Source organism: Triticum aestivum, chromosome 7A, assembly GCF_018294505.1.
Source record: "Triticum aestivum cultivar Chinese Spring chromosome 7A, IWGSC CS RefSeq v2.1, whole genome shotgun sequence".
NCBI lineage: Eukaryota > Viridiplantae > Streptophyta > Magnoliopsida > Poales > Poaceae > Triticum > Triticum aestivum.
In genome coordinates, this window is record NC_057812.1 from 130,351,572 (window position 1) to 130,374,994 (window position 23,423).

General features: G+C 44.1%; 1 protein-coding gene, 2 non-coding genes and 1 pseudogene across 3 annotated transcripts; 1 reads left to right on the plus strand and 3 right to left on the minus strand.

The window, feature by feature from the left end:
• Positions 1–4,790: 4,790 nt before the first annotated feature.
• On the minus strand, positions 4,791–6,180 carry LOC123152639 (uncharacterized). Its single transcript, XM_044572139.1, has one exon. The coding sequence runs from the start codon at positions 5,869–5,871 to the stop codon at positions 4,954–4,956; it is 918 nt and encodes a 305-aa protein (XP_044428074.1). The 5' UTR covers positions 5,872–6,180; the 3' UTR covers positions 4,791–4,953.
• On the minus strand, positions 6,081–6,186 carry LOC123155145 (small nucleolar RNA Z279/snoR105/snoR108). The gene has a single exon (XR_006477258.1). It is a non-coding gene; the product is annotated as a small nucleolar RNA Z279/snoR105/snoR108 (small nucleolar RNA).
• A 311-nt stretch (positions 6,187–6,497) lies between these two features.
• Positions 6,498–6,570, plus strand: TRNAA-UGC (transfer RNA alanine (anticodon UGC)). Its single transcript has one exon. It is a non-coding gene; the product is annotated as a tRNA-Ala (tRNA).
• Positions 6,571–10,614: 4,044 nt separating this feature from the next.
• Positions 10,615–12,352, minus strand: LOC123152638 (galactoside 2-alpha-L-fucosyltransferase-like; annotated as a pseudogene).
• Positions 12,353–23,423: the final 11,071 nt, after the last annotated feature.

Consider the following 23,423-nt stretch of genomic DNA (forward strand, 5'->3'; position numbering starts at 1 on the left):
GACTGCGATGAGAATTTCTCACCCGTAGCGATGCTTAAGTCCGTCGGAATCATGTTAGCATTAGTTGTATTTTTCGATTATGAAATCTTACAGATGGATGTCAAAACAAGTTTTCTTACCAGTTTTCGTAAGAAAAGTTGTATGTGATACAATAAAAGGTTTTGTCGAGCCTAAGGATGCTAAAAGGTATGCTGGCTCCAGCAATCCTTCTATGGACTAGAGCAAACATCTCGGAGTCGGAATATATGCTTTGATGGAGTGATCAAAGCTTTTAGGTTTATACAATGTTTGCTAGAAACTTGTATTTACAAGAAAGTGAGTGGGAGTACTACAACATTTCTGATAAGTATATGTGGATGACATATTGTTGATTCGAAATGATGTAGAATTTCTGGAAAGCATAAATGGTTGTTTGAAGAGTGTTTTTCAAAGGAAGACCTGGATAAAGCTGCTTACATATTGGGCATCAAGATCTATAGAGATAGATCAAAATGCCTGATGATACTTTCAAAGAATGCACACCTTGACATGTTTTTGAAGGAGTTCAAAATAGATCAGTCAAAGAAGGGGTTCTTACCTGAGTTGTAAAGGTGTGAAGTTGAGTAAGACTCAAAGCTTGACCACGGCAGAAGAAAGAAGATGGACGAAGGTCGTCCCCTATGCTCTTGTCATAGGCTCTATACGGTATGCCATGCTGAATTACCGCACCTAATGTGTGCCTTGCCACATGTATGGAAAGAGGGTACAAAGGTGATCTAGGAGTGGATCACCAGATAGCAGTCAAAATTATCCTTAGAGGAATAAGGAAATGTTTCTCGGTTATGGAGGTGATAAAGAGTTCGACATAAAGAGCTATGTCGATGCAAGCTTAACACCTATCCGGATAGCTCTGAGTAGAGATACCGGATACGTATAATGGAGCAACAATTTGGAATAGCTCCAAGTGGAACGTGGCAGCAGCATCTACGATATAAAGTTTTGCGAAATACATAGGGATCTTAATATGGCAAGACCCGTTGACTACAACCTCTCTTACAAGCATAACATGATCAAACCCAGAACTCATTGAGTGTTAATCACATAGTGATGTGAACTAGATTATTGAGTCTAGTAAACTCTTTGGATGTTGGTCACATGGCGATGTGACCTGTGAGTGTTAATCACATGGCGATGTGAACTAGACTATTGACTCTAGTGCAAGTGGGAGACTGTTGGAAATATGCCCTAGAGGCAATAATAAATTAGTTATTATCATATCATATTTCATTGTTCATGATAATCGTTTATTATCCATGCTAGAATTGTATTGATAGGAAACTCATATACATGTGTGGATACATAGACAACACCATGTCCCTAGTAAGCCTCTAGTTGACTAGCTCGTTGATCAATAGATGGTTACGGTTTCCTGACCATGGACATTGGATGTCGTTGATAACGGGATCACATCATTAGGAGAATGATGTGATGGACAAGACCCAATCCTAAGCCTAGCACAAAGATCGTGTAGTTTGTATGCTAAAGCTTTTCTAATGTCAAGTATCATTTCCTTAGACCATGAGATTGTGCAACTCCCGGATACCGTAGGAGTGCTTTGGGTGTGCCAAACGTCACAACGTAACTGGGTGGCTATAAAGGTACACTACAGGTATCTCCGAAAGTGTCTGTTGGGTTGGCACGAATCGAGACTGGGATTTGTCACTCCATGTAAACGGAGAGGTATCTCTGGGCCCACTCGGTAGGACATCATCATAATGTGCACAATGTGACCAAGGAGTTGATCACGGGATGATGTGTTACGGAACGAGTAAAGAGACTTGCCGGTAACGAGATTGTACAAGGTATCGGGATACCGACGATCGAATCTCGGGCAAGTACTATACCGCTAGACAAAGGGAATTGTATATGGGATTGATTAAATCCTTGACATCGTGGTTCATCTGATGAGATCATCATGGAGCATGTGGGAGCCAACATGGGTATCCAGATCCCACTGTTGGTTATTGACCGGAGAGTTGTCTCGGCCATGTCTGCATGACTCCTGAGCCCGTAGGGTCTACACACTTAAGGTTCGATGACGCTAGGGTTATAGGGAAAGTATGTACGTGGTTACCGAATGTTGTTCGGAGTCCCGGATGAGATCCCGGACGTCACAAGGAGTTCCGGAATGGTCCGGAGGTAAAGATTAATATATAGGAAGTATGGTTTTGGCCACCGGGAGTGTTCCGGGCATCACCGGTAGTGTACCGGGACCATCGGAGGGGTCCGGGGGTCCACCGGGAGGGGCTACCAGCCCCGGAGGCCTACATGAGCCAATAGTGGGAAGGGACCAGCCCCTAGGTGGGCTGGGGCGCCTCCCACCAAGGCCCAAGTCGCCTCCTAGAGGGGAGGGGGGCAAACCCTAGGGCAGATGGGCCCTAAGGCCCACCCCAGGTGCGCCTCCCCCTCTCCCCCCCTTGGCCGCAACCCTAGATGGGTTTTGGGGCTGCCGCCACCCCTAGGGAGGGAACCCTAGATGGGGGCGCAGCCCCTCCCCTTCCCCTATATATACTTGAGGTATTGGGGCTGCAACAGACACAATTCGATCCCCCTCTTGGCGCAACCCTACCTCTCTCCCTCCTCGTCTCTCGTAGTGCTTGGCGAAGCCCTGCTGGAGTCTCGCGCTCCTCCACCACCACCACACCGTCGTGCTGCTGCTGGACGGAGTCTTCCCCAACCTCTCCTTCTCCCCTTGCTGGATCAAGGCGTAGGAGACGTCACCGGGTTGCACGTGTGTTGAACGCGGAGGCGCCGTGGTTCGGCGCTTAGATCGGAATCAACCGCGATCTGAATCGCTACGAGTACGACTCCTTCATCTGCGTTCTTGCAACGCTTCCGCTTAGCGATCTACAGGAGTATGTAGATGCACTCTCCTTCCCTTCGTTGCTAGATTACTCCATAGATTGATCTTGGTGATGCGTAGAAAATTTTAAATTTCTGCTACGATCCCCAACACTGCTATGAACATAGTAGTAGCGTAGCCGGGGCGAAGAGCGCTACTACTAAAATTACCCCACCGTTGCCGCCAGGCTAAGTGTAGTAGTAGCGCTTTCCTATGAAACGCGCTACTGCTAGGTAGTTTAGTAGTAGTGCTCTCTCCTAAACCGCTCTACTGCTAATCCAGCCTTATCTCCCGCGCGCCCGCCCATTTCCTCATCTCCTGCCTCACTATCGCGGCCGTTGTCCTCCTCCTGCCATCGCCCGCACCGCCACATTGTCATCGCCGTCGCCGCATTACTGTCGGCATCGCCACCATCCTCCGGCCATGGTAAGCCTCCTCCTTCTCCTCTTCCTCCTCCCTCCTCCCTCCTCCGCCCCACTCCTCCCTCCTCCCCTCGCCCCCTTGCTCCTCCCTCCTCTAGTTGCCCCTCCTCCCTCCACAACCCCTACTCCCTCCCCCTCCTCCATCCACAGCCCCTTCTCCCTCCATAAATTTAGTTGATAGTATAGATAGGTAGAATGTAGGTTTTTTCAATAGTATAGATAGGTAGAATTTTGTAGAATGTACATAGAATTTAAGTGTTTAATAGAACTAGTTTATTTATAGTAATTGCTTAATAGAACTATTTGAATTAGTAAGAAAATTAATTATTTTTATTTATAGTAAGTGCTTAGTTGAATGCTACCTCTTGAGCACTGCGTTGGATTTCCTTGAAGAGGAAAGGATGATGCAGCAAAGTAGCGTAAGTATTTCCCTTAGTTTTTTAGAACCAAGGTATCAATCCAGTAGGAGGCTACGCGCGAGTCCCTCGTACCTGCACAAAACAAATAAATCCTCGCAACCAACGTGATAAGGGGTTGTCAATCCCTTCACGCTCACTTACGAGAGTGAGATCTGATAGATATGATAAGATAATATTTTTAGTATTTTTGTGATAAAGATGCAAAGTAAAATAAAAGCAAAGGAAATAACTAAATATTGAAATATTAATATGATGAAGATAGACCCGGGGGCCATAGGTTTCACTAGTGGCTTCTCTCAAGAGCATACGTATTTTATGGTGGGCGAACGAATTACTGTTGAGTAATTGACAGAATTAAGCATAGTTATGAGAATATCTAGGTATGATCATGTATATAGGCATCATGTCTGAGACAAGTAGACCGACTCCTGCCTGCATCTACTACTATTACTCCACTCATCGACCTTTATCCAGCATGCATCTAGAGTATTAAGTTCATGAAAACAAAGTAACGCCTTAAGCAAGATGACATGATGTAGAGAGATAAATTCATGCAATATGATAAAAAAACCATCTTGTTATCCTCGATGACAACAATACAATACGTGCCTTGCTACCCCTACTGTCACTGGGAAAGGACACCGCACGATTGAACCCAAAGCTAAGCACTTCTCCCATTGCAAGAAAGATCAATCTAGTAGGCCAAACCAAACTGATAATTCGAAGAGACTTACAAAGATAACCAATCATACATAAAAGAATTCATAGAAGATTCAAATATTGTTCATAGATAATCTTGATCATAAACCCACAATTCATCGGTCTCAACAAATTACATCGAATAGATCTCCACAAGAGAGGGGGAGAACATTGTATTGAGATCCAAAAAGAGAGAAGAAGCCATCTAGCTAATAACTATGGACCCAAAGGTCTAATAACTATGGACCCAAAGGTATAAAGGTGTATGAATATGACATAAAATAAAAAAAATAGAATACGGAATAATAGTAATAACGTGGGCAGTGAGACGCACTACTAATAATTACCAGTAGCGCCTTTTGCATGACGCGTTACTACTAAGTAGATATAGCAGTAGCGCGGGCTAACAAACGCTACTGATAACCTTTAGCTGTAGCATGGTACCAGTACCCGCACTATTAATAGACCAAAAATCTGCGCTACTGCTAGGCTTTTTCCTAGTAGTGTACACGGATTAATGACCAGTCGAATTCTAATCAACTAACTTGATACCTTTAATCCATTTCATCCCTTTGGGTACATCCTCACACTCCTTGACGTGCCGAGATAGCTCCTCCTTGTTCACCGCCTTCCCCTGGCACTTGACATCAGGCGTCATGTGGAAGCATGGCTCCATGGACACAGCGCGCACGCACGGCGTCTCGGGCACCTTGTGGTCCTTGGCGATCATGAGCATGGTGGGACGCAGCCCCGCGAGGCTGCTGCTCATGTAGCCGAACGTGGATACCCCCGTGGTGAGCAGCACGTCGGAGAAGCTGAGCAGTGCGACCGCTGCCCCATCGTCTGCCGCTCCTGGTGGCTCGGCTGGAACACCCCCACCTTGCCGCCGCCCTCCGCCGCGTTCTCGTAGTACGTCGACTTGATCCTCTCGTAGTACTCGCCCTGCAGCGACGCGACCAAGATGGCCTTCAATTTGTTGGAGCCGTCGGCCGCGGCGCTCGTCGTGTTCTCCTCGTCGCCGTCGACGTCCGGCGGTATGTGCTCCTGTTGGGAGCACGCCATGATCTGGGTGTACATGTCGTCGACAGGGATGGACGCCCAAGAGAACATCCTGATCTGCACGCCGATCCTCTCCTCCGCATGGGCGAGGTATGAGTGGTAGTAGCGCGTGATCATGCCCCACACGGAGTTGGACGGATGGAACAGGTACCGGCCGAGATGGTGCGACACGCTCTCCATGGCCGGGAACAGCGAGGAGCCGCTCTAGTGACCGCAAGGGCAAAGGACCAACGAGGAAGTGATGAATTCTTTGATCATATAGTAATTGTATTTTAAATCTATGTTTAAACTTTGTATTTTGGTCCAGATTAACTATGATGTATGCTCGACTCCTCCATGCCAGTACTAAGTTGGAATGAAAGCTGTAAACTTGAGAGGAAATAGAAAACATCTACCAAAAAGGAAGATTAGCAAACAAGCAAAAACGAAAACAAAAAGAACATAAGCAAACAAGCAAAAACAAAACCAAAAAAGAAATAATCAAATCAAACTTTTGGAGAACCAAATCAAAATCCATACCAATGCTTTCAAGTTCAAATGAAATTCATAGTAAACAAACGAAAGAAAACACAAAGAAGAAATACTTTAAATTTTATATTCAGGATCAGATGGTAAATCACAGGGATGCCCCACTGTCGTAACAGGCTTATTGGGGCGGGCACCCCTCTCACATAATTAAGCGAGCCTGTACCACTCCTCATTTCCGTTCGCTGCCTGAAGGATCATGATTTTCCCAGTCGCGCGTCGTCCCTTCTTAAAGACGTCCCTTCAACGCGCTCACTCCCTCCGGCCGAGGTGGGACTAATATGACCCTCCAACCTCGCTGAACCCTCCACGCTGTACAATTTTTGTGGAGGCCAATGGTTAAATCTGCACGGGCCATCAGGCGTACACAGGTGGGCTGTGGGCCGGTCATCATATGTTAAACATTGGCCCATGGAGGTTAGTCTTCGCGTCGCAGAAGTAGGACCGTGCCTAACTTTTGATTATGAGGATTTACACAGGAAATATGAGCAAGGGGATGTAGCTCAAATGGTAGAGCGCCCGCTTTGCATGCGGGAGGCACGGGGTTCGATCCCCCGCATCTCCATTTACCATTTTTACGCAGCTATTAAGGGATTTTTCTCACCTATTCTGTCAATCTATCTCCATGCTATGTTTTGCGCCATTATTAAGGTATTTTTCCTTACCTATTCTGTAGTGTCTTTGCATACCACCATTGATTTATTTTTTCCTATATCCTCTTTATCCTATTTTTTTTCATGCCGCTGTGTATATACACGTAGGGATTTCCTCCTTGTGAGACATAAAATGGTCATTTAATACCACTTAGCTATATCAAAAACAATAAACAATAAGGTGGTCGTTTAATTACTATGGAATATATCAATTATGCATAGTTACCGGGAAAGTATCTAGTGCTCCCAGGCCTAGGGTGCTCCCAGTGCTCCGATGCGAAAAACATTTTTTAAAAATGTTCAAAAAATTCTGAAAAAAATGCAGCACATCGACGGAACATCGATGTCTCTTGTCACAAAATTTTAAATCAAAATTCGAAACATTGCTCGAGATACAAAAATGACAAATTTGACATCAATGTGATAATGGGCCAAAACTAAAGCCCAACTTATGTTATGTACACAAATTTGTCATTTTTGTATCTCAAGCAATGTTTCGAATTTTGATTTGAAATTTTGTGACAAGAGACATTGATGTTCCGTCGATGTGCTGCATTTTTTTCAGAATTTTTTGAACATTTTAAAAAATGTTTTTCGGACATTTGGAACACCGGGAGCACCCCAAGCCTGGGTGCACTAGATATTTTCTCCATAGTTACCTTAATATTACAACAAACATTTAGAAAAAGCTTGCATGAATCTTAACGTAAAAATCAATGACATAAGACTTAGATGTACAATAATTAGAGCACATCTACATGTGCTTCAGTAAAACTGTTGATTCAAATGGCCGTAGCCATGCTTAATTATTATCCATTGTTTAGCGTGCATTTTTGACTTCCGGCACCAAGACAGTTGATATACTAGGGAGGAGATTAATGGCACGCAGGGTCGGCCGGTCGGGGCACGCAACCTTAATTTTTTTTGGCTTTCAATTTTCAAATTTTCATATCTTTTGAACCAAATCTAAATTAAGTTTCATTTGTGTATTCGTGTTTCTTTTGATGAGTGATTTTAAATAAGTTCCATTTTGAACATGTTTTGATGAATTTTTAAAACTTCGCTAAGTTTCAACTGCTGAAACTTGGTACGAGAAAACGATGAAAATTTAAGTTCCGAAACCTAAAACTTTAGACTAAATGTGCCCCTTCAGAATCCAACGACTTTTCCGGTTGCCTTAGTCTATTTTGCCAAGTCTTTCATGTAACACGAGTGTTTTTCGCCGAATAAGCCAAGTTTTTTTTTATGTAAGCCAAGTGTTTTTTGAGCGGGACTTGGTTTATATTTGGATAAGCCGAGTGACCTATGCAAGCCAGGTGCTTTTTTGCTGATACTCAGTTTACATTTATATTAAGAGTAATGCTAGAGCTACGTAAAAATTGTTACGTGATCTACGCAATGAGTAACGTGGAAGGTTTTAACTAGATCAGTAGAGGGGAAGGGTTCCACCCCCCGTTAAAATCAGGGGGCCCGATAGGTTTAGATAGAAAATTTACGTAGGCCTTTGTAGCCTCTTTCGTAGGTGTAGGATTATGGGAGCGGATATAGGTCAGTCGACTGACCTAAACTCGTTTCACGGCTATAGGTCAGTTGATTGACGTGTTTGCTGAATCCCAAGCCCAGCATGCTCCTGTGCGGGTGGACTCCCTGGCTTGTGTATTACCCTTGAAGAAGAAAGAATAAAAAATGAACATTAACAATACCCTTTAAGAAGAAAGGCAATAAAAACCACGTGATGGCAAAATTTGCACGCAATTTACACAGAAATTGTGTTTTGTTATAATATGCAAAAATAAAGGTATTACATTTAAAGAAAGAAAATGAAATAAAATTAAAATTAAATGAAAAGAAAATAATAAATTTTTCTAGAGAAGAATAAAACCCTTTAAAAAGAAAGATGATAAAAATAAATAATGAAATAATGAAATGGTCTAGGGAAGATTGAAACCCTCTAAGAAGAAAGAAAATAAAAAACAAAAACAAAAACAAATAATAAAGTTTTCTAGGAAAGAATGAAACCCTTTAAGAGGAAAGAAAATAAAAAATAAAACAAATACAAAATAATGAAGTTTTCTATGGAAGAATGAAAGCCTTCAAGAAAACAAAATACAAAAACTAAAATTAAAACAAAAACCCTTTAAAGAATAAAACGGGAATAAAACCCTTTAAGAAGAAAGAAAATATAAAACAAAAACCAACACAAACTAATGAAGTTTGGAAAATGAAAACCTTTAAGAAGAAATAAAATTCAAAAATAACTTGCACACAAGTATGCCCTAAAATTGCACTTTTCTAATATGCCAAAAATAAGGGAGTAGGATTTTCTACGAGTGCTTGCCACAGAACTAGTTAAGGGTTTCAACGGTGCAAAAGTTCTCAAAAATTCTGAAAAAAATACTGAACCAACACACCTATAATATAACATGATCCAACGGAGGGATTAAAAAAATACGACTGTATGTGTCCTGGACAAAAAAACAAATAGTTCAGTATATATTTATGTCGCAGTGAGCTGAAGTGTTTATTATTTTTGCCGAGGACACATAGATGCATATTTTGACAATCCCTCCATTGGATCATCTTATTACATTAGAGAGATGCTCCCATATTTATGTCATATTTTTTGATAACTTTTGAACCGTTAAAAGTTTAGGGACACTTAACTAGTTCTGTGGCAAGCTATGGTAGACACAGTTTTACCAAAAATAAGCATATATATTGTAATTTTTGCTTCTACTATAATTTACACACATGGTGTATCGTACCTGCATGTATACTTGCTTACAAACACAAAAATATATTTTTCTAAGAAGAAATGAAGTATAGTGGCATTGGTACCACCCTTTAAGAAGAAAGGAATCAAAAAATAATGATGTAATGTGCAGACAATTTACACATAAATTCTACATTTGTAGTTATGTAAGAATAAACATATTATAGTGAATTTTACATAAAAACGAAAATTTTAAACAAGGAACGAATAAGTGGCATTGTTATCGTCCTTAAAAACATAAAATGAATTTAAAACTAAACATAATAAAACAAATAAAGTTTTCTAAGAGAGAGACATTGAAATCACTCTTAAGAGGAAAGAAAATAAAGAAAAAACTTGCACACAACTTTGCACTTTTTAGAATATGCAGCGAATACCCATATAATAATGGAACTTTAGCAGTCTATTACAATTTTACACACATAGTATTGTACTTTCATGCATACATACACATAATAATAGAAAATTCTATTTAATTAGCAAAAAAAGTGCACAAAACAATTAGCATTGGTATCACCCATAAAGAATAAAGAAAAAGAAAAAAGAAAAAAAATCACACAATTAGCAAAAAAATGCACTTTTTATAATATGTAGAATAAATATATATAAGAGTAAAGTTTCTGTACTCTGATGTAATTTGTAAACGTAGTACTTGCATGTATACATTCGCACGCACTCAACATCCAAAAATACACGTAAAGAAGAAGAAAAAACTCAACAACAAAAAAAGCATAGACGTGCAGAAAACAAAAGTAAACACATGAAAAAAACACACACACACACACACACCAAAATCCAGCCCAAGAAGAAAATTGACTGACCCAAAATAGGGGTCAATCGAATCTAAACAACCCAATACCACCAGCAAAATTTGACAGAAAATGAAAAGCTACACAAATCTTAAAGCACAATCCAAGGGTTAGAAAATCGTTCGAACACAAAATTAAAATTCAGCTGACTGAAATCTAGCTAAAGCGTAGGATTATCGCTTACGTTAGCCGAGTACATGATAATTTACACTCTGCTTACCTCACCACACACAGCAACGTGTGATTTTCCTGTCATCACGAATATAGCATCGACTGAGATTTAGCAATCACGTTTTAAAAAAATCAAGTCGACTCATCAGTGGTAAAATATACACTATTGGTTTGAGATACACGGGTTGATGACCAGTTAATTTCTAATCAACTAACTTGATGCCTTTAATCCATTTCATCCCTTTGGGTACATCCTCGCACTCCTTGACGTGCCGAGACAGCTCCTCCTTGTTCACCGCCTTCCCCTGGCACCTGACATCGGGCGTCATGTGGAAGCACGGCTCCATGGACACGGCGCGCACGCACGGCGTCTCGGGCACCTTGTGGTCCTTGGCGATCATGAGCATGGCGGGACGCAGCCCCGCGAGGCTGCTGCTCATGTAGCCGAACGTGGATATCCCCGTGGTGAGCAGCACGTCGGAGAAGCTGAGCAGGTAGATCTCCGCCAGCGCCTTCTGGTTGTGCGACCGCTGCCCCATCGTCTGCCGCTCCTCGTGGCTCGGCTGGAACACCCCCACCCTGCCGCCGCCCTCCGCCGCGTTCTCGTAGTACGTCGACTTGATCCTCTCGTAGTACTCGCCCTGCAGCGACGCGATCAAGATGGCCTTGGATTTGTTGGAGCCGTCGGCCGCGGCGCTCGCCGTGTTGGCCTCGTCGCCGTCAACGTCCGGCAGTATGTGCCTGTCGGGAGCACGCCATGATCTGGTTGTACATGTCGTCGACGGGGATGGATGCCCAGGAGAACATCCTGATCTGCACGCCAATCCTCTCCTCCGCATGGGCGAAGTACGAGTGGTAGTAGCGCGTGATCATGCCCCACACGGAGTTGGACGGGTGGAACAGGTATCGGCCGAGGAGGTGCGACACACGCTCTCCATGGCCGGGAACAGTCGCCGGAGCTCGCCCTCAAACTCGGCCATGTCGTACAACGCCGGCACGAAGTAGAAGTCGTTCTGCAAGAGCAGCCAGTTCACCTTGGCCAGCACCAGCTGGTCATCGTTGCAGTAGAAGAGCCGGTCCGAGCGCCGGAGGTCGTGCGCCAGGTGCAGGTACACATACGGTGGCACCGACCGCGCTGTCGCCTTGGTCGGGTCGTTGGAGATCTTCTTGCTGTCGAGGAGGTTCCCGTATGACTCGTTGGAGCGCGCCCCGAGCCGGGACATGTCTGCCACGGGGAAGTCCGGCGGGAGCGCCCAGGTCCCGCCGGGGAACGGCTCGCAAAAGAGGTCGGTGAAGTCGTCGGTGGGGTGCACGAGGAGGACGCGACCGGTGAGGAGCGCGTAGAGGAATGTGCTGAGCAGCGACAGCATCCGGTTGCCGAGGCCGTTATAGGGGATCCACACGACGTAGTTGCACTCATCGTCCTCCGTGCTGCTGCCGCCGCCGGAGAGGAGGTGATCGACGGACCTGGCGTACGGCGGCGTGCCGGGGCCGCACTTCCTGTGCCGCGCTTCGTAGTCGCGCAGCTTCTGCAGGAGGTGCGGCGAGGGTGCGTACGGAGAGTGCTTGTAGTAATGCGGGGACTGGCCGGTACCGGCTCAGGCACGCGCGTCGGTCGGAGCCCGGCGCGAGCAGGCCGCCGAAGAGCTCGTCTGCGCCGCCGCCGGCGCTTGGACGAGAGACGTTCGCTAACCCTGAGGAGGGATCGATCATCAAGCACGACAAGTTCTTGTAAGCTTTACCTCCACGTACGTTTGCACTCACATTTGCTCACAAGAGAGAGAAGTTGCTCATCGTGTACCTGATCCAGCCGTGGCGGTGAGCTTGGCGGCGTCGTGCCACACGTGACACGGCCGGCGCGCCCGCCCGGCCGCCGAAGAGGAAGACCAGGAACGGCAGCGTGCAGAGGCACACGATGAGCAGCACGCCCGCCCTGCCCATCCGCTCCTCCTTGGCGTCCCTCCTCGCCGTCGCCGGCCGATCGTCCGACTTCTTGTCCATCGTCTGTCTCCGTAGGCCGTATAGCACAGCCACACGATCGATCGAGACGCGAAAGCCCCATGCATGGACTCTTTTTAACATGCATGATGGTCACGAACCAATCTGTGGTTGAAATGGTTAGGTGGACAGCTATACCCCCAACCTATCAGGGTTCAAATCCTGGTGCTCGCATTATTTCTGGATTTATTTCAGGATTTTCGGCGATGCGCTTTCAGTAGGAGGAGACGTTTCCGTCGACGACGAGGCGCCTACGATGACTTCGTAAATCTCAAGATGATATGCCGGCTCAGTCTCTCGAAGGTGCTCATAGGGGTAGGGTATGTGTGTGCGTTCATAAGGATGAGTGTATGCGCGTGTATATGAGCGCTTATGTCTGTACTGATGCTAAAAAAAACATGCATGATGGTCCGTGCGTAACTTGTCATGGGAGCAAATAAAAAGTGCGTGTTGGATGGAGTGCATCTCAATTCTCAAAAGAAAAAAAGTACACGCTGGAGTGCGGTGTACGTGTATACTCCTACGTTGGACCGATCCATTAATAGAGCTGCGTTCCATCATGTCAAAAAATGTGTGGCCATTTCGTTTTGGATGCTACTCTACTTTCCGTCAAGCTGGGGCGTTGACTCTTCTGGGTAGCAAGCCAGCACGTGATATGGGAGAGACGATGGGCAGTCAACGCGTGGAGTATCGGACACGATGGAGTTAATTGCACAGAAGTATCACAATTGAGACATCACATGTAGATTGGTACCACGATTGCTAATTTTTGCGTGTCAGTACCAACATTGGTCCAAGTTTTTGCAAAAAAGGCTAAAACGCTAATTTATACGTATTGACGTTGTATCCGACACCTCGGGCCCACCCGTCAGGTGCCACGCTGGCCAATCGGCGCGTGCCCGCGCGCTGACTAGGACGAGTCGCTCTCCAACCCGGTCCGGTCGCACCGGTTCGCCCCCACCGCACCATTCCCCTCCCCTCCTCCTCGACTCATTCCCTCCGTCGCCGCCACCCGCGTCCCGACTGTCGGCCGCCGCACCGCCCCGCTGACGCCATGGTTTTGGAGCACGAAAGCAGCGACGACCAGTCTAGCCTCCCGTACATGCATTCTTCCTCCTCCACCGACGGGCTCAACCAGGTCAGGACAGTGAGTTTAGGGTTAGGGTTTCAGATTTGGGATTACTTGATTTGGTTGATTTAGGTAGGTTTTGATTTGACCATTGTCTTTGTGCGAGCTTCTGCAGGTCCCTTTCAGCCCTGAAGATCCAGATTACAAGGGGCTTGAGCTGGATGTGATGTCCCCATGTGAGAAGCACGACAAACCATCTGAAAGGCTTGTTGCCTTTGAAGGAACTGACACAGGCAGGAGGTTTTTAGCATGTGCACAGCCGGTATGGATTGTAGGCATAGTGATTTTTTTCTTAGTTTGTTAGTGCTATATTGAACTCTGCTTGCTAGAGTAATCTGCTTGTTGTGAACATTTTGGTTCATAGTGGTAGTACAGTAGCTTATTTAGGTCAAGCATTAGTATATTTTGCTAGAGTACAATGGCATAGTAATTTTGGTTCATAGTGGTACTAGAGTAGCTTATGTAGGTCAAGCATGAGTATATTTTGTTTGCTGGAGTACAATGGCATAGTAATTTTGGTTCATAGTGGTACTAGAGTAGCTTATGTAGGTCAAGCATGAGTATATTTTGTTTGCTGGAGTACAATGGCATAGTACTTTTGGTTCATAGTGGTACTAGAGTAGCTTATTTAGGTCAAGCATGAGCATATTTTGCTTGCTGGAGTACTCTGCTTGCTGTGAATTTTTTTTAACTGACCATATGTTTAAAAATGGTTGAACACACCTTGATATGAACACTAGAGTATCTAACCTAGTCTGTCAGCTACTCAAGTGGCTGCTCCTCTTGTTAAATTTAGATATTCTTGTTGGCAATTTCAGTGATCTTGTGTAATTACTTGTTGTATGAACTCTGTTGGTGTTGTTGTTGTTTTTGCAGGAAGGTAGCAATTGTGGCTTTGTTGAATGGGTTGATCACTAGTGGCCCTCAACAATGCAAAATGCATTGTTGAAGCTATGGGCAATGGTTGAAGATGCCAAGAGTGCTAGGGTGAATGACAATCTTGAAAGTTCTTTCACTATCCACCATCTGACAGAAGAGAAGAACAAGTTGGAGGCCAACTATGACAAGCTAGTCCAAGATGTGCATCGGCTTATGAACTTCCAGGAGGATAGGGTGGTGGATTTCAGACATCCGCAGTCTGCCATTACATATCAGCAGGAGGTAAGAAAAGAACTGATTGATGATATGAAGGCACAGATGGCAACTGAGATGGCAAAGAAAGATGCAGGGACCCAGAAACTTAATCAGAAGTATGAGCTGCTGGTCAACTTGACAAGAGCTCAAGCAACAGTCATTCAGAACTTGAAGTTGAACAAAATGAAAGAGAAGCAAGTGCTTACTGAAGCTAGGATGAATTTGGAGCTGAAGAATTCAGAGCTAACAAAGTGTCAGGAGAAGCTCACCCAAGAGAAACTAGACTTGAAGCTTCAGGTTGCTGATCTGCTTAAGGAAAAGGAAAAGCATATTCAAGAGAAGTGGCAGTTAGAGTTTCGGAATGCTGAGCTCATGATAGGAAATGAAAAGCTGAAGGAGAAGTTCAAGGGGATTCAGGCCATTTTGGAGAAGTGAAGAAGAAGATGAAAATGAGATCAGTGGCATTGCTGACTCTTTGGGAATGATGATTGTGTAATGACCTAGCATCTAGGAACTAAGGTTGTGTACTGTATGCTTGTACTAATTGTGAACTATGGCTGTGTATGTATGTAGTAGTTATGCTATTCATCCTTTTGTGAGAAAAGGATGAACTATGCATTTGAAGTTGAATTCCTCTATGTATTGTGAACAAATGGTTATGTATGGCTATAATGAGTTGAACTCCAGAATTTAATGTGTGGTATGATTGGTAGACATGGATCAATTTCTTATTTTGTAGTGCTGATTATGTAGATGGATATGCTGATGATCATACATTATGACAATGTTGCATCAAACCACTCATGTCATACAAAATAAAAGAGATGAAGACTGACTCAATCTCATTGCATCAGAAGATAACCTCACTGATCCATTACATATTAAGCAAGAGCAACTAAACCAACAGTACATTGCATTTAGAGCAACTAAAGCAACAATACAAAAGATAACTTGTCTTAAACTAGAGCAACTACACCAACTAAACCAACTAACTAAACCAACTAACTAACTAAACAAGAGCAACTTGGCTTCAACTTGAGGACAGTACATTGTATTTAGTTGCTATAAAACAACTAACTAACTAACTTAAGATCTTGCCCGCAACTAAGCCAAGCACAAATATAGTGAAAAGAAATAGCACATTGTGAAATTTGGCCCTAATCCCAGCAATCTCTACATTCTTCTCTCTGACTTGAGCTTGCAGAGACAGAACCATGGCCTCCCTTGTGCCATCATCTTCATTGGGAGTTACCACTGGAAATTGATCTTCAGATCGAGCAACAGTTGCACCTTTAAGCCTCCAGACTTCATCACGCAGATCCCCAGTGAGCTCACTCCAAAATTTGGGCAATGGATCATCATGCCATTGCACAAATTCACAACCACCGTGCTATTAAGATGCACAAACATAAGGTCCAAATATATATCATTTCACATACTATTGCACAGAAAAAAGGAGGAAAATTAGGTAGAAAACCACACTCACCAAAGCATCCACGCAGCTGTAGTACCTTCTACCAGGGTTCAACCTGCTCCAGGAGATCCATCTTGGCGCCTTCCTCGGAGTTGAGCAGTGGCACATCACTGGAGGCTCGTACGCCATTGGGTTCTCGCGGTAGCGCACCAGCGAGCGCTCCTCCTCCCCCTCCTTCCTGTAGCTCGACGGAATCCAGGAGCGGACCCGGCACTAGACGACCATGACATCTCTCTCTCTCTCCGCCGCAGGTGCCCCAGTCAGCACCTCCACACTGAGATCTCTTGCTCCCTCTCTCTCTCTGCGCTCCAAATGGTGACCGCGTGGACGAACCCTAGTTTCGTTCCCCACTCGCCGCTTGTGCTGTCACATATTAATAGTAGGAGAGGTACCGGTCCCACGTGTTAGAATCCCCAAATGTGGTATTGCATGTTATGTGATGCCACAATACTGGTACTGACATGCAACAACTTGCACCAGTATTGGTACTGACTTGCAACAAGTAGCCCCAAATGTGGTACTCCTTTGCAAATGTTGGTACTGGACACTCTGTGTGTACATATTCAACAGCATAGTACTCTCAACAGCAATACCCCAATAGAAACATTAAGACTCCAGTAGCAACATCAACAGCAACACCTAAAGTTTAACATTACAATAACCAGTTCAACCAACATAACACCACATAACTATTGGGGAATGTAGCAGAAATTCAAAATTTTCCTACGTGTCACCAAGATCTATCTATGGAGAAACCAGCAACGAGGGGAAGGAGAGTGCATCTACATACCCTTGTAGATCGCTAAGCGGAAGCGTTCAAAAGAACGGGGTTGAAGGAGTCGTACTCGTCGTGATCCAAATCACCGGAGATCCTAGTGCTGAACGGACAGCACCTCCGCGTTCAACACACGTACAGCCCGACGACGTCTCCCATGCCTTGATCCAGCAAAGAGAGAGGGAGAGGTTGAGGAAGACTCCATCCAGCAGCAGCACAACGGCGTGGTGGTGGTGGAGGAGCGTGGTACTCCAGCAGGGCTTCGCCAAGCACTACGAGAGACGAGGAGGGAGAGGGGTAGGGCTGCGCCAAGAAGGAGAGGAACTTGTGTGTCTTGCAGTCTTCAATACCTCAAGTATATATAGGGGAAGGGGAGGGTCTGCGCCCCCATCTAGGGTTCCCTCCCTAGGGGTGGCGGCAGCCCCCAAATCCCATCTGGGTGGCGGCCACAAGGGGAGAGGGGGAGGCGCACCTGGGGTGGGCCTTAGGGCCCATCCGCCCTAGGGTTTGCCCCCCTTCCCTCTTGAAGGCGCCTTGGGCCTTGGTGGGGGGGGCGCACCAGCCCACCTGGGGCTGGTCCCCTCCCACACTTGGCCCATACAGCCCTCCGGGGCTGGTGGCCCCACTTGGTGGACCCCCGGACCCCTCCGGTGGTCCTGGTACACTACTGGTAAAACCCGAAACTTTTCCGGTGACCAAAACAGGACTTCCCATATATAAATCTTTACCTCCGGACCATTTCGGAACTCCTCGTGACATCCGGGATCTCATCTAGGACTCCGAACAACATTCGGTAACCACATACAAACTTCCTTTATAACCCTAGCGTCATCGAACCTTAAGTGTGTAGACCCTACGGGTTCGGGAACCATGCAGACATGACCGAGACGTTCTTCGGTCAATAACCAACAGCGGGATCTGGATACCCATGTTGGTTCCCACATGTTCCACGATGATCTCATCGGATGAACCACGATGTCGAGGATTCGATCAATCCCGTATACAATTCCCTTTGTCTTGCGAGATTGTACTTGCCCGAGATTCGATCGTCGGTATCCCGATACCTTGTTCAATCTCGTTACCGGCAAGTCTCTTTACTCGTTCTGTAACACATCATCTCGTGATCAACTCCTTGATCACATTGTGCAGATTATGATGATGTCCTACCAAGTGGGCCCAAAGATACCTCTCCGTCACACGGAGTGACAAATCCCAATCTCGATTCGTGCCAACCCAACAGACACTTTCGGAGATACCTGTAGTGTACCTTTATAGCCACCCAGTTACGTTGTGACGTTTGGCACACCCAAAGTATTCCTACGGTATCCGGGAGTTGCACAATCTCATGGTCTAAGGAAATGATACTTGACATTAGAAAAGCTTTAGCATGCGAACTACATGATCTTGTGCTAGGCTTAGGATTGGGTCTTGTCCATCACATCATTCTCCCAATGATGTGATCCCGTTATCAACGACATCCAATGTCCATGGTCAGGAAACCGTAACCATCTATTGATCAACGAGCTAGTCAACTAGAGGCTTACTAGGGACATGGTGTTGTCTATGTATCCACACATGTATCTGAGTTTCCTATCAATACAATTCTAGCATGGATAATAAACGATTATCATGAACAAGGAAATATAATAATAACCAATTTATTATTGCCTCTAGGGCATATTTCCAACAGTCTCCCACTTGCACTAGAGTTAATAATCCAGTTCACATCGATATGTGATTAACACTCAAGGTCACATCCCCATGTGACTAACACCCAAAGAGTTCTGGGTTTGATCATGTTATGCTTGTGAGAGAGGTTTCAGTCAACGGGTCTACAACATTCAGATCCGTATGTACTTCGCAAATTTCTATGTCATCTTGTAGATGCAACTACTACGCTACATTTGGAGACATTTCAAATAACTGTTCTACTTGGAGCTATTCCATTATACGTATCCGGTATCTCTACTCAGAGCTATCCCGATAGGTGTTAAGCTTGCATCGACGTAACTCTTTACATCGAACTCTTTATCACCTCCATAACCGAGAAACATATCCTTATTCCTCTAAGGATAATTTAGACCGCTATCTGGTGATCTACTCCTAGATTACCTTTGTACCCTCTTGCCAGATATGTGGCAAGGCACACATCAGGTGCGGTACTCAGCATGGCATACCGTATAGAGCCTATGACAAAAGCATAGGGGACGACCTTCGTCCTTCCGCTTTCTTCTGCCGTGGTCGAGCTTTAAGTCTTAACTTCATACCTTACAACTCAGGCAAGAAGTCCTTCTTTGACTGATCCATCTTGAACACCTTCAAGATCATGTCAAGGTATGTGCTCATTTGAAAGTAGCATTAAGCGTTTTGATCTATCCTTATAGATCTTGATGCTCAATGTTCAAGTAGCTTAATCCAAGCTTTCATTGAAAAACACTTTCCAAATAACCCTATATGCTTTCCAGAAATTCTATGTCATTTTTGATCAACAATATGTCAACAACATATATTCATCAGAAGTTCTATAGTGCTCCCACTCACTTCTTTGGAAATACAAGTTTCTCATAAACTTTGTATACACCCAAAATCTTTGATCATCTCATCAAAGCATACATTCCAACTCCGAGATGCTTACTCCAGTCCTTAGAAGGATTGCTGGAGCTTTGCATACTTCTTAGCATCTTTCAGGATTGACAAAACCTTTCGGTTGTATCACATACAACCTTTCCTCAAGAAAAACGTCGAGGAAACAATGTTTTGATATCCTATCTGCAAGATTTCATAAATAATGCAGTAATCGCTAATATAATTCCAACAGACTCTTAGCATCACTACGAGTGAGAAAGTCTCATCGTAGTCAACTCCTTGAACTTGTCAGAAAACATCTTAACGACAAGTCGAGCTTTCTTAATGGTGACACTTACCATCATTGTCCGTCTTCCTTTTAAAATCCATATGTACCTAACAGCCTAACGACCATCAAGTAGTTCTTCCAAAGTCTACACTTTGTTTTCATATATGGATCCTCTCTCAGATTATATGGCCTCGAGCCAATTTTCGGAATCCAGGCCCACCATCGCTTCTCCATAGCTCATAGGTTCATTGTTGTCTAGCAACGTGACTTCCAAGACAGGATTATGTACCACTCTAAAGTAGTACGCATCCTTGTCATCCCATGAGGTTTGTTAGTGACTTGATCTGAAGTTTCATGATCACTATCATAAGCTTCCACTTCAATTGGTGTAGGTGCCACAGGAACAACTTCCTGTGCCCTGCCACACACTAGTTGAAGAGACAGTTCAATAACCTCATCAAGTCTCCACCATCCTCCCACTCAATTCTTTCGAGAGAAACTTTTCCTCGAGAAAGGACCCGATTCTAGAAACAATCCCTTATTGCTTTCGGATCTGAGACAGGAGGTATACCCAACTGTTTTGGGTGTTCTATGAAGATGCATTTATCCGCTTTGGGTTCAAGCTTATTAGCCTGAAACTCTTTCACATAAGCGTCGCAGCCCCAAACTTTTTAAGAAATTACAGCTTAGGTTTCTCTAAACCATAGTTCATACGGTGTCATCTCATCGGAATTACGTGGTGCCCTATTTAAAGTGAATGTGGTTGTCTCTAATTCCTAACCCATAAACTATCGTGGTAATTCGATAAGAGACATCATGATATGCATCATACCCAATAGGGTGCAGTTATGATGTTCGGACACACCATCACACTATGGTGTTCCTGACTGTATTAATTGTGAAACAATTTCCACAATGTCTTAATTCTGTGCCAAACTCGTAATTCAGATATTCATCTCTATGATCATATCATAGATCTTTTATCCTCTTGTCACGATGATCTTTCAACTTCACCTTGAAATTACTTGAACCTTTCAATAATTCAGACTCGTGATTCATCAAGTAAATATACTCAACATCTACTCAAATCATTTGTGAAGTAAGAACATAACGATATCCACTACACGCCTCAGCACTCATTGGACTGCACACATCAAAATGTATTACTTCCAACAAGTTGCTTTCTAGTTCCATTTTACTGAAAACGAGGCTTTCAGTCATCTTGCCCATGTGGTATGATTTGCATGTCTCAAGTGATTCAAAATCAAGTGAGTCCAAACGGTCCATTTGCATGGAGTTTCTTCATGCATATACACCAATAGACATGGTTTGCATGTCTCAAACCTTTTAAAAACGAGTGAGTCCAAAGATCCATCAACATGGAGCTTCTTAATGCGTTTTATACCGATATGACTTACGTGGCAGTGCCACAAGTAGGTGGTACTATCATTACTATCTTATATCTTTTTGGCATGAACATGTGTATCACTACGATCGAGATTCAATAAACCATTCATTTTAGGTGCAAGACCATTGAAGGTATTATTCAAATAAACAGAGTAACCATTATTCTCCTTAAATGAATAACCGTATTGCGATAGACATAATCCAATCATGTCTATGCTCAACGCAAACACCAATCTTGATGGTAGAGGGAGCGTACGATATTTGATCAACCTTGGAAATACTTCCAACACATATCGTCATCTCACCTTTAGCTAGTCTCTGTTTATTCCGTAGCTTTTATTTCGAGTTACTAACACTTAGCAACCGAACCGGTATTTAATACCATGGTGCTACTAGGAGTACTAGTAAAGTACACATTAACATAATGTATATCCAATATACTTCTATTGACAGCCTTCTCATCTACCAAGTATCTAGGGTAATTCTGCTCCAGTGGCTGTTTCCCTTATTACAGAAGCACTTAGTCTCGGGTTTGGGTTCAACCTTGGGTTTCTCCACTAGAGCAGCAGCTGATTTGCCGTTTCATGAAGTATCCCTTCTTGCCCTTGCCCTTCTTGAAACTAGTGGTTTCACTAACCATCAACAATTGATGCTCCTTCTTGATTTCTACTTTCGCGGTGTCAAACATCGCAAATATTTCAAGGATCATCATATCTATCCCTGATATGTTATAGTTCATCACGAAGCTCTAGCAGCTTGGTGGCAATGACTTTGGAGAAACATCACTATCTCTGGAAGATCAACTCCCACTCGATTCGAGTGATTGTGGCACTCAGACAATATGAGCACAAGCTCAACGATTGAGCTTTTCTCCCTTAGTTTGCAGGCTAAGAAAATCGTCGGAGGTCTCATACTTCCTGACGTGGGCACGAGCCTGAAATCCCAATTTCAGCCCTCGAAACATCTCATATGTTCCGCGACGTTTCGAAAACGTCTTTGATGCCTCAACTCTAAACCGTTTAACTGAACTATCACGTAGTTATCTAAACGTGTATGTCAGATGTTCGCAACATCCACATACGACGTTTCGAGGTTCAGCACAGTGAGCGGTGCATTAAGGACATAAGCCTTCTACTGTCTGCATAATTGCTACTATCAACTTTCAACTAATTTTTTCTCTAGGAACATATCTAAACAGTAGAACTAAAGCGCGAGCTATGTCATAATTTGCGAAGACCTTTTGACTATGTTCAAGATAATTAAGTTCATCTTATGAACTCCCACTCAGATAGACATCCCTCTAGTCATCTAAGTGATTACATGATCCGAGTCAACTAGGCCGTGTCCGATCATCGCGTGAGACGGACTAGTCATCATCGGTGAACATCTTCATGTTGATCGTATCTACCATACGACTCATGCTCGACCTTTCAGTCTCTTGTGTTCCGAGGCCATGTCTGTACATGCTAGGCTCGTCAAGTCAACCTAAGTGTTTCGCGTGTGTAAATCTGTCTTACACCCGTTGTATGTGAACATTGGAATCTATCACACCCGATCATCACGTGGTGCTTCGAAACAACGAACTGTCGCAACGGTGCACAGTTAGGGGGAACACTTTCTTGAAATTTTAATGAGGGATCATCTTATTTACTACCGTCGTTCTAAGCAAATAAGATGTAAAAACATGATAAACATCACATGCAATCAAATAGTGACATGATATGGCCATCATCACTTTGCTCCTTTTGATCTCCATCTTCGGGGCTCCATGATCATCATCGTCACCGGCATGACACCATGATCTCCATCATCATGATCTCCATCATCGTGTCTTCATGAAGTTGTCTCGCCAACTATTACTTCTACTACTACAGCTAACGGTTAGCAATAAAGTAAAGTAATTACATGACGTTTATATTGACATGTAGGTCATAAATAAATTAAGACAACTCCTATGGCTCCTGCCGGTTGTCATATTCATCGACATGCAAGTCGTGATTCCTATTACAAGAACATGATCAATCTCATACATCACATATCATTCATCACATTCTTCTTGGCCATATCACATCACGTAGCATACCCTGCAAAAACAAGTTAGACGTCCTCTAATTGTTGTTTGCATGTTTTACGTGGCTGCTATGGGTTTCTAGCAAGAACGTTTCTTACCTACGCAAAACCACAACGTGATATGCCAATTGCTATTTACCCTTCATAAGGACCCTTTTCATTGAATCCGTT

Coding starts and splice junctions, on each gene's coding strand:
- LOC123152639 (XM_044572139.1), bottom strand. CDS start 5,871: ATGTTTTCTATTTCCTCTCAAGTTTACAGCTTTCATTCCAACTTAGTA.